At 45.6% G+C, this 12153-nt stretch overlaps 1 protein-coding gene across 1 annotated transcript in view; it reads left to right on the top strand.

Moving 5' to 3' along the window:
- Positions 1 to 12153, top strand: part of LOC125447551 (G-protein-signaling modulator 2) — a 24321-nt gene extending 12168 nt beyond the window's left edge. Inside the window, exons 2-4 of the mRNA XM_048522025.1 lie at positions 3699 to 3837; positions 9592 to 9735; positions 11686 to 12153. Coding sequence (XP_048377982.1) covers positions 3699 to 3837; positions 9592 to 9735; positions 11686 to 11702 — 300 coding nt within the window. The 3' untranslated portion in view covers positions 11703 to 12153. The remainder of the gene's footprint in view (positions 1 to 3698; positions 3838 to 9591; positions 9736 to 11685) is intronic.

Here is a 12153-nt window from a genome sequence, read left to right as displayed (position 1 = left end):
AATTTGGACCCTGTCCATTCCTGAAGGCCCTGACCTACTCTAGCTATTCCTCCAGGTGTACCAAACAGTGAATGTTCACAGCCTGTTTGATTGTCAATAGTTCTGTTGTCCTTTCTCTGATGTTCAGCACTTAAGGAGTTTGAGGTGCGAATCCTGGTCGATTTAGCACCTCCTTGATTCTGCATCATTGAAGCTACTAGAGGAATCCCTCCCATTTCCCCCAACTAATAGAAACAAGCGCGGTCTGGAAACACCAAAGACCTAAGATTGTACATTGTGTTCAGAGGCTGAGTGATGTCTAAAACCCCTTTCCTTTTCTTTAAAATCTTCCATGATTTTACCTCTTCTCAACTCTGTGACATCTTCCTGGTGCCACTTTCTTCAACATTGGACTCTCCTGCCCCCAACTGACTTCCCAATCCCCACAAAAATGTTGATATCTGTGCTTCCAGAAGCACTAGGTCCACTCTCTAAAAGTTGTACTGTCCACCCAACCCCTCTACTTTTCCTTCCTTCAACCAATATGTCGCTCCCCCTTCCTAATTCCTTTGCTTTGGGTTCCTCATCCTTAAAACTATTTCTACAGCAAATCACATCCTTTTTCGAATATTAACTTGAGTACTGTGTTCGGGTCTGGTCTCCCAGTTATAGGAAGGATGTTATTAAGTTGGAGAGGGATCAGAAGAGATTTACCAGGATGTTGCTGCGTATGGAGGGTTTGAGTTATTAGGTGAGACTGGATTGGCTAGGACTTTTTTCACTGGAGGTTGAGAGGAAACCTTTATAGAGGTTTATAAAATCTTGAGGGGTACTGATAAGGTGATTGGCAAGTGCCTTTTTCCTAAGGCGGGGGATTTTAAGACCAGGGGGCATATTTTTAAGGTGAGAGGAGAAAGATTTAAAAAAGACTTTGGGGCAATTTTTTTTTCACAGAGAGTGGTCCGTGTGTGGAATGAACTTCCAGAGGAAGTGGTGGGTGTGGGCACAGTTACAATATTTAAAAGACATTTGGATAAGTGCATGAATAGGAAATGTTTGGAGGGATATGGACCAAACACAGACAAGTGGGACTGGTTTAGTTTGGGATTATGCTCGGCGTGGGCTGGTCGGACCAGTCTGTTTTAGTGCTGTATGACTCTATGATTCTATTAAAGATCGAGGGAAAGGTAGTGATATGCAACCTTTTTGTAACTTAAGCACGAGTTGAGGGTATGCTACAAGATGTGAAGGAAGGACACTCACAGAATGAAAGAAAATTTCAAGAAAAAGTGGCGTCAAAACACAGTCAAAGAGAACGGTTTATTGACAGCTTCTAAAGGAAGCGATGTGATTTTGGGGTAGATTTCAAAAACATTTGGATAAATCTGTGAATAAGAAATGTTTGGAGGGATATGGGCCAAGCATTGGCAGGTGGGACTACTTTAGTTTGGGATTATGGTTGGCATGGACAGGTTGGACCGAAGGGTCTGTTTCTGTGCTGTATGAGTTTATGACTATGTCAAATGCGTAGAGGACAGAATAATCATTCTCAGAGAGGTGAAAGCTGTAGGCAGTGACATTCAGTAGGTGAAAGGATGGCTTATTATAATAGGATTACTTCTCCCACAGATATTCCAAATAATACTTCAGAAATTTCATATTATGGAACTTAAATTTTTTTGAAAAGAGACACATTTTGATGAAACTTTTTTTTGCTGTTTGGTTGTCAATTATATTGCAACTCCTTTAGGGCAACCAGATTAAAATCCTGGAACTCCTTCTCCAGTGGCACTGTGGGGCTACCTACAGAACACAGGCTGCAGCAATTCAAGAAGGCAGCTCACCAGCATCTTCTCAGGGCAACTAGGGACAGGGCAATAAAAATGCTGGCCCAGCCAGTGACGCTCATGCCCCACAACGTGGGAAAAATAGTGCCTTCTCCTCTCATGCAGTACAAATGTTAGTTTCTCCTTTTATAGGTCTTCTTGCTAACAGTCCTGATGAGTGAAAGTTGAGAAGTTTCAACATCATTTCTCAGTGCTACTTGAGGAATTCTGGGTCATCTGCAAATTGCCACACCAAAAAGAAATTGTACCCATTCGATATCTTGAGCAATAAACGTGAGCAATAATCTAAGGACAGACAGCGCAGGCAACTTCATTCACCACAATTTAGTCTAAACTTTTCAGAACAAGGGAACGTAACTTTAAAATTCCAGAAAGGATGACAAGAAACATTTCTTCATGCAAAGACTTTTCCAGAAGTCTGGCCCTCTGTGGCCCAGGAAGCAGTTGAGGCCACGGGGAGAGTGAAATGAGAAGGTCAAAACGAGGATTGCTAGACGTTCATGAAGTCACAATAGTTCAGAACGAAGATGGGTAGTTGGGGTGCTATCACAAGTCAGGCATTGCTATTTCCCCTCAGAAGATAATTTGTCCAGCAACAACTGGTTGAGTCTGTTTTTATTATTAGTTTTTAGAATAAGGCCAGAATTACCCATTCCTAACTGCCCTCAACGATGCCAGAGACCCATCTTCTTAAACATCTTGTATATGGGGTAAGTAGACCTCATCACTGTACATAGAGGGCTTCTGTAACTGAGTGTCTTGCTCAGCCACTTTAGAGTTAGCTGTCAACCACAATGGTGTGGGTCTGGAGTCATGTGTAGGCCAAACTGGGTAAGGAAAGAACAGCTACTTGTGAACCAGATGGGTTTTTAACAACAATCTGTGAATGTTCTCATTATCAGCGTTACTGAGATATGCTTTCGAATTCCAGATTTCGTGACAAAACTATGGCTTTAAGAGGTTACATTGACCTGGTGTCTTTTTGAAGCGATGTTGTAAGACAGAGGTAATGAGCAGTGTACCAGAAGCGCTACAGTAAACAGCTTAGGAGGCCTTGTTTGTTTTTAAAGTTGGAACAATAGGTGCAGCCTGGCTGGGTGTGGCCACATCTCACAGAGCAGGAGTTCTTGTTTTGTTTTAGCTTTAGGCAGTTGCTGTTGTGGGCCTCAAGAATTGGAAACTATCTTTTCCCTCTCTCAGTTACAGCCAAAAGCAGGGACTTCTTTTCCTAGGCTGCTAGCCTGCATGTTTATGAGACATAATTTGTATTTCTGAATTTGCCTTTTTGCCAGAGATGTTACGATATTGGAACAGTTAATTAGTAATTGTCACTGTATCTATTATATTGTATCTGTTATTCCGGTAGAGTTAAGCTATTCTAAATTCCTATTCCTTTGGTTGTTTTTTAATTACTGTATTTAAATAAATTCTGTTTTGCTTAGCGACAAAACGTTTGACCAGACGTATCGCATCTGGAACAAGGCACATTACATTTGCCTTAAAAATAAGAAAAATTTAGGGTCTAGGTTACCTTCTTAAAATATTTTGAGGAGGCCTGGTCTGGTCCGTAACAGTTTATTTATTTTAATAACTAATTTAAATCCTTCTGGAGAACTGATCTAGTGGCTCCATCTCCTTCACCCACCTTCCTGCCTCTATCTTCCTTTAATACAGACCAAAGCACACGCTACACCACCACAATCTGAACGGTTTTGATGGTGAAGAATTTCTGAAGGAAGCACATTTTACTGACTCTCCGTCCTGCTGCCTTAGGAGGGCCTTGTTTGTAATGGGAGTGAGTTGCAGGAGGTTGAAAGGCCCTGCTGTTGGTCCCACCTCAGAATCTCGAGCCCTTTAATTTTTCCCCTCTAGGACACCGATCCCAATGAGGCAGAAAATGAAGGATTCTTCAACATGGTGAGCCATGCTCAAAGGAACCGAATGGATGACCAACGTTGCAATCTCGGATGGAACGAGACACCCGCTAAAAAGTCCATTTTAGACCCAAATAGTAAGTAGAGTGGGCAAATAATCTCACTGCTTGTTTTTGTGAGCCATGCCTTTAAGAGAATTTGCTTTAAGGACAACACAAAGGGCAGCGGTAGAAAGCTGTCTCAGTGACTGGAGGCTGGTGACCAATGGTGTACCACAAGGATCAGTACTGCTTCCTTTGTTGTTTGTTACAGACACAAATTACACAGAGACAGGCTGGGCTGGTTTTGGGATGCAGTGGGGGAAGGGGACGAGCTGGGCTGGTTTTGGGATGCAGTGGGGGGAGGGGACGAGCTGGGCTGGTTTTGGGATGCAGTGGGGGAATGGGACGAGCTGGGCTGGTTTTGGGATGCAGTGGGGGAAGGGGACGAGCTGGGCTGGTTTTGGGATGCACTGGGAGAAGGGGACGAGCTGGGCTGGTTTCGGGATGCAGTGGGAGAAGGGGACGAGCTGTGCTGGTTTTAGGATGCAGTGGGGGGAGGGGACGAGCTGGGCTGGTTTTGGGATGCAGTGGGGGAAGGGGACGAGCTGTGCTGGTTTTAGGATGCAGTGGGGGGAGGGGACGAGCTGGGCTGGTTTTGGGATGCAGTGGGGGAAGGGGACGGGCTGGGCTGGTGTTGGGATGCAGTGGGGGAAGGGGACGGGCTGGGCTGGTTTTAGGATGCAGTGTGGGAAGGGAACGAGCTGGGCTGGTTTTGGGATGCAGTGGGGGAATGGGACGAGCTGGGCTAGTGTTGGGATGCAGTGGGGGAAGGGGACGAGCTGGACTGGTTTTGGGATGCAGTGGGCGAAGGGGACGAGCTGGGCTGGTTTTGGGATGCAGTGGGGGAATGGGACGAGCTGGGCTAGTGTTGGGATGCAGTGGGGGAAGGGGACGAGCTGGGCTGGTGTTGGGATGCAGTGGGTGAAGGGGACAAGCTGGGCTGGTGTTGGGATGCAGTGGGCGAAGGGGACGAGCTGGGCTGGTTTTGGGATGCAGTGGGCGAAGGGGACGAGCTGGGCTGGTTTTGGGATGCAGTGGTGGAAGGGGACGAGCTGGGCTGGTTTTGGGATGCAGTGGGCGAAGGGGACGAGCTGGGCTGGTGTTCGGATGCAGTGGGCGAAGGGGACGAGCTAGGCTGGTTTTGGGATGCAGTGGGGGAAGGGGACGAGTTGGGCTGGTGTTGGGATGCAGTGGGGGAAGGGGACGAGCTGGGCTGGTTTTGGGATGCAGTCGGGGAAGGGGACAGGCTGGGCTGGTTTTGGGATGCAGTGGGGGAAGGGGATGAGCTGGGCTGGTGTTGGGATGCAGTGGGGGAAGGGGATGAGCTGGGCTGGTTTTGGGATGCAGTGGGGGAAGGGGAAGAGCTGGGCTTGTTTTGGGATGCGGTGGAGGGATGGGAGATTTTGAAGCTTGTGAATCCACATTGATACCATGGGGCTGCAGGATTCCCAAACGGAATATGAGTTGCTGTTCCTGCAACCTTTGAGTGGCATCATTATGGCACTGCAGGAGCCCCAGGATGGTCACGTCATATGAGGAATGCGAGGGGGAGTTGAAATGGTTCGCGACTGGGAGGTGCAGCTGTTTATTGCGATCCAAGCGCAGGTGTTCTGCAAAGCGGGCCCGAAGCCTCCACTTGGTTTCCTCAGTGTAGAGGAAGCCACAACAGGTACAGCGGATGCAGTACACCACATTGGCAGATGTGCAGGTGAACATCTGCTTGATGTGGAAAGTCTTCTTGGGGCCAGGGATGTGGCCCAGCTCATCCCCACCTCCCTCTTCCTCCCACCTATCCCCTCCTACCACCTCAAGCCCCACCCCTATCTCCTACCAACCAACCTCATCCCGCCCCCTTGACCTGTCTGTCCTCCCCAGACTGACCTATCCCCTCCCTACCTCCCCACCTATACTCATCTCTACAGGCTCCATCCTCGCCCCTTTAACTTGTCTGTCTCCTCTCCACCTATCTTCTCCTCTATCCACCTTCGATCCCCCTACCCCTCTCTCCCTATTTATTTCAGAGCCCTCTGCCCACCCCTCTTTCCTGATGAAGGGTCTCAGCCCAAAACGTCAGCATTTGTGCTCCTAAGATGCTATTTGGCCTGCTGTGTTCATCCAGCTTCACACTTTGTTGTCTCAGATTCTCCAGCATCTGCAGTTTCCATTATCTCAGATTCACCAGGATGTTGCCTGGGATGGAGAGGTTGAGCTACAGGGAGAAACTAGATAGGCTTGGACTGTTTTCTTTGGAGCAGAGAAGACTGAGGGGGGAGATAATTGAGATGTATAGGAATATGAGCAATATGGACAGGGTGAATAGAGAGCAGCTGGTCCCTTTGGTTGTGGCGTCAATCACAATGGGCAGGAGATTCAGAGGAGACTTGAGAAAAACCTTCACTCAGTGGGTGGTGGGAATCTGGAATGCACTGCCTGGGACGGTAGTGGAGGCTGGAAACCTTCAAATCTTTGAAAGAAAATTTGGATGAGCACTTGAAATTATAATGTTCACAGATATGGGTCATCAGTAGGAATTTGGGATTAGCGTGCCTTAGGTGGCGATTATGTCAGTGCAAACAGGGGCGGCACGGTGGCTCAGTGGTTAGCACTGCTGCCTCATAGCACCAGGGACCAGGATTCAATCCCACCCTTGGGTGACTGTCTGTGTGGAGTTTGCACATTCTCCCCATGGTCTGCATGGGTTTCCTCCGGGTGCTCTGGTTTCTTCCCACAGTCCAAAGATGTGCAGGTTAGGGTGGATTGGCCATGCTAAATTGCCCGTAGTGTTCAGGGATGTGTAGATTAGGTGGGTTATAGGGGGATGGGTCTGGGTGGGATGTCTGAGGTCCATTGTGGATTTGTTGGGCCAAAGGGCTTGTTTCCACACTGTGGGGATTCTTTGATTCAAACTCAATAGGCCAAAGGCGCTTATGAGTGCTGTGTGACTGTTTGACTCTATATGGTGTGCATATACAATGCTGCAAGCCTGTCAGATAGTCTGTTGTGGGTTGGTTTGCTCTGAAGTCTGCTTCATAACTTATACTGTGTTTTACTGTTTTAAATAAACTAACCCACAGAGTTCAAAAACAAAGTCAAAGAACAATGGACGATGGAAATCAGAAACAAAACAGAAATTACCAGACAAACTCAGCAGGTATGGCAGCATCAGGACAGAGAATTAGAGTTAACATTTTGAGTCCAGAGACTGCTTGTCAGAAGTTCTGAAGAAGGGTCACCGGACCTGAAAGGTTAACTCCAATTTCTCTCCACAATTGTTGCCAGACCTGGTGAGTTTTTCCAGCAATTTATGCTTTTATGACCCACAGAGCTGTCAATTCTTTATGAGTGATTATTAGACCATGATAATTAATATAACACTGTCAATGTGACATAGAAAGGATGGTGTTCCCTGGAGTGGTCATCAGAGCTGACTTCTGTCATTGAGGATGACCTCTGACATTGAGGTCGATGGGAATATGGGATTTGAAATACAAATAGATAATCGGGCTTACTGAATTGTGGAACAGGCTTGGGGGACGGGGGTGGGATTGGTGGAAATGGTCTACTTCTGACTTTCTATGTATCTATGCAAATCCATTGCATTCGAACAGTAAAGATAAAGTCACCTATAATCTTGCTCTCTCAATAGAGAGAGAGAGAAAGAGAGAGAGAGAAATAAATGACTTGAGGATCACCATATCATAGGTGAGGGAAGAGTTGGAAAGGAGAACCCATCATGGTAAACTCGGTCAATGCAGGATTTGAACACCTATCGCTGGTGGTCCTATGCTGACAAACCAACCATCTGAGCTAACCAACACCACCATGCCCCCCCCCCCCCCCCCCCACCTCCCTCCCCATTCAGGGAGCAGAATTGGCTAGAAAGCACTTCAGGCTGAATGTGAACTGATGCCAACACAGTCTCAAAAGAGCCAGGCCCACAGACAGTTTGTGATCTTCCCCCCCTCCCCCCCAGAATTATGATTTGTACATAAAATTTGTAAAAGTATATTATCGAATAATCCTAAGTCCCATGTTTCTATACAACCAGATCAGTTGTGACCTTATTGAATGGTGGAGAAGGTTTTAAGAGTGACTTAGTCCTGCTCTGTAAGTCTATGTTCCTAAAACAATCGACCTGTCTCTGTACACTCTTCAGCACCTCACTACAGTTGGGGCCAGTTAGCTCAGTTGGCTGGATGGCTGGTTTGCAATCACAGAGTGACACCATCAGCGTGGGCTGAATTCCTACACTGGCTGAGATTCCCATGAGGGTCCCACCTTATCACCCTTGCCTGAGGCATGGCACCCCTCAGGTTAAACCACTACCTGTTCTCTCTTTGTCATGAAATAGTAGCCCTGTGGGACTATGGCAACTTCACCTTCACAACTGTAACATTTACAATATAAACTCCATATCATGAGTGTGCAGCCTGAGGGCAAATAATTTGAACTTGAAAATTATAGACAGTGCAATGAAATTCAGTTTTTCTCCATTCAATGAATTCCACTCTGAGATACTGCAGCCAGCGTTTGTGGTTAGCTGCGCTATTGAGGCAACAGGGAACGAGGTTTGCTCTTTGATTATGTATATGCATATGTGGGTATGTGTGCATGCATTTATGTGCATGCATGTGTATGTGCATGTCTGTGCATATGTATGCAAATGCATGTTGCTTACTGATCATTGATCTAAGTGCCTATTACTAACACATGGGATGTGTTGCTTCCTTTTACAGTTCATGAGCTCACCCATGTGTGTTAACGTTTTTAACTGGTCCAAGTTCCACAGAAGAAGCATACTGGACTCAAAATGTTAACTCTGCTTCTTTCTCCACAGATGCTTTCAGGCCTGCCAAGTATCTCCAGTACTTGCTGTTTTTATTTCAGACTACCAGCATTCGCAGTACTTTGCTTTCATTTGTCATAAACACTTTTAGTTCAATAAATCTAATGACACATTATGTGACTGTCAGTCAACCAAATTCAGTTCTCAGTCTGGGTAGACAGTGATTAAGAAGGTATTTAGCGCATTTGCCATCATTGCTCAGACCTTTGAGTGCAGTAGCTGGGACACCATGTTGATGTTGTACAGGACATTAGTGAGGCCTCTTCTGGAGTGTGGTGTCCAGTTCTGGTCTCCCTGTTATGGGAAGGATATTATTAAGCTGGAGGAGGTTCGGAAGAGTTTTATCAGGATGTTGCCAAGAATGGAGGGTTTGAGTTGTAAGGAGATGTTGGATATGCTGGGACATTTTTTCACTGGAGCGTAGGAGCTCGAGAGGTGACCCTATCAGGGTTTATAAAATCATGAGGGTTATAGATAGGGTTCATGGTCGGTGGCTTTTCCCTAGGGTGGGGGATTTCAGGACTAGGGGGCACATTCTTAAGGTGAGAGGAGAGAGATTTAAAAAAGACAGGAGGGCAAACATTTTACACAGAGGGTAGTTTGTGTGTGGAATGCATTTCCTGAGGAAGTGGTGTATGTGGTCACACTTACAACATTTAAAAGCCATTTGGATAAGAACATGAACAAGAAATGTTTGGAGGGATATGAGCCAAGTGCAGGCATGTCGGACTAGTTTAGTTTGGGATTGTAGTCAGCATGGACTGGTTGGGGCAAAGGGTCTGTTCCTGTGCTGTGTGACTCTGTGTCTCACCTTGAACAGAGACTATAGTTCACCCTGTCAGGGAAATGCTTGAAGTGTCATTTAGACTGTGTTTTGTCTTAGGTTTGATGTGTTTATTGATACATCCTGCATTTAAATGAGTCTCTTGGCCTTTATTTGGCAGAGTCTGACTGTGAACGTCCAATCAATGAACTCCTGGACATGCTCGCTGACAAACAGGGCCAACGTCTGGATGACCAGCGTGTAACCTGTGACAATTTACCAGGTCTCCAGCTGTCTGAGTGCTACATACAGGCTACTTGTGAAGGCAAGATAAGTTCCTCAACGCAGTGTTTCACTTCCAGACATATTGTAGCTCAGGTGTAGTTCGCTCCACACTTATGAGTGAGCACTGGGCTAGATTCCAAATCGAAGTAATTTGAACCAAGATTCTTAAGCTAGCCAACTGAACTTGAGAGAGAAAAAAAAAATTCATTCATCCCATCCACATGCCATGTACAAAGACCACAATCTCAAATCCTACCCAGCTCATTCCTCCTCCCCAACTTCAATCAAACATAACATAGATGTTAGACCTCATTGAACATAGAACTGGGCAGCACACGAACAGGCCCTTCAGCCCACAATGTTGTGCTGAACCTGACACCAATTTAAACTGATCCCTACTGCCTGCCCTTGGTCCGTATCTCTCCATTCCTTGCATGCTCACAACACTTAGCTAAAAATCCCTTAAATGCCACTGTCGTATCTTCATCTAGACTTCTCACCCCACAATAAGTAGCCAAGGAAGACTTACATTTATATAGTGTCCATCTTAGTCTGAGGGTGTTCTAAAGCACTTCAGAGCTAATTAAGCAGCCTTGCAGTTGTTCTGTGAGGAGATCAGCAACCATTTTGTGCACAGCAAGCTCCCACGACAGCTGTGGGCCAGTAACCATGGCTTGTATTTTTGTGACATTGATTGAGAAATATAAATATACTAGAGATAACTTTCTTGCTGTTCTTTGAAACCACGCCATGGGACCATTTATAGCCTGGGGTGGCAGCTGGGGTTTTGGTTTAACATCTTGGTCAAAATGTGTTACCTGTGCAGTTAGCTAGAAGGCTACATCACCCAGCTTTGGCAGTTTAAGATATTAGGTCTCATTGGTGCTAAAATAACACCTTAATGTGTAAACAAATAACACTGACTGACATTTAAACACTTCGGCCTGAGGCTTCAACCAATCTAAAACCGACAAAGTTAACACATCTACTTCAAATTAATGCAAAATTACTTGCATTCATTCTCTCCAAAACCAGCACAATGTGGTGGCTCAGTGTTTATGTAGTACGACTGCCTTGCAGCACCAGGAACCCGGGTTCGATTCCACCCTTGTGTGTCGTTTGCACATTATCCCTGTGTCTGTATGGGGTTCCTCCCACACTCCAATGAAGTGCAGGTTAGGTGGGCTAGCTGTGGGAAATGTAAAGGTAGGGGATGGGTCTGGAGGAGATTCTCTTCAGGGGGTCGGTGTGGACTCAGTGGGCCACTTAGGGGTTACATGACAGTCCAGTACTGCATTAGAACATAGTGGTCTGAAGGCACTAAGACTTGAACCCACAACTTTCGGACTCAAAGGCAAGAGAGTGGTACCCACTGAACCACATCGAGAACTAGGAGCAGGAGTAGGCCATACAGCCCCTTGAGTCTGCTCTGCCATGTAATACGATCATGGCTGATCTCATCACAGCCTCAACTCCACTTTCCTGCCCACTCCCCATAACCCTTTCAAAACATCCCGCTTAATTTTACTCATTGTCCCAGCATTCATCACACTCTGGGGAAGTGAATTCCACAGATTCATGACCCTTTGAGAGAAGTAATTCCTCCTCATCGCTGTTTAAGATCTGCCACCCCTTGTCCTCAAATGATAACCTCTCATTCTACATTGCCGCAAATGAGGAAGCATCCTCTCTATGTCTATCAACATTTCTACTTTCGCTAATCATGCTGGCATCTGGTCTCACACTTGTTTCAATCATCTTCAAATTCTTCCATGCTCCTGTTAGCCGGACATTAAACAAAAAAAATCTCCTTCTAAATATCAAGGCTAAACATCAAGATAGATAAAGTAACACTATACTTAATAACAATGTTATGTAATTTGTTTTTGAAAGTGCTTTACCTGCTTCAGTGCTACATAAAACATATTAATTTGTCCCAGTTAACATATTGTGACGCTTGGCTCAATCATTTAGTCCTATTTTGTTTCAGAGGTTGAAGCTGAATGAATAAGCAGGACTGAATTCCAGTTCAACCTGATGAAAAAGCTGTTGACTATCCAAGAGTGTGTGAGAAACTACCAGAGGAAAAGCGAATGCTGAATCATTTCCTTCAAGTATTAACTTTTGTGAAGATTCCATGTTTGAGACAAAGACTGTTGTGGTTTTTTCGAGCCTTCGATAAAGTGAGGCAGAGATTTCATTGTTTTAGCCTGGCCTTCCCTCTGATTAAACAGCACTATCCCAACATGTCCAAGTCTCTTTGCGAATTGCTTCCAACATGTTTAGAACCAAGAAATAGCAGGATCCTGCTCCTCTGATGTTGCTTGGCCTGCTGTGTTCATCCAGCTCTACACCTTGTTATCTATGTTTAGAATGAGATAATACCAGTCATCATTCATTATTTGTCTTTGAAACAATGTTCCGAGTGTGTTTTTATTGAAAATGGCACAAAATATTA

The sequence above is a fragment of the Stegostoma tigrinum genome, chromosome 35 (assembly GCF_030684315.1).
Source record: "Stegostoma tigrinum isolate sSteTig4 chromosome 35, sSteTig4.hap1, whole genome shotgun sequence".
Taxonomy (NCBI): domain Eukaryota; kingdom Metazoa; phylum Chordata; class Chondrichthyes; order Orectolobiformes; family Stegostomatidae; genus Stegostoma; species Stegostoma tigrinum.
This window is presented reverse-complemented; position numbering and strand designations above follow the sequence as displayed.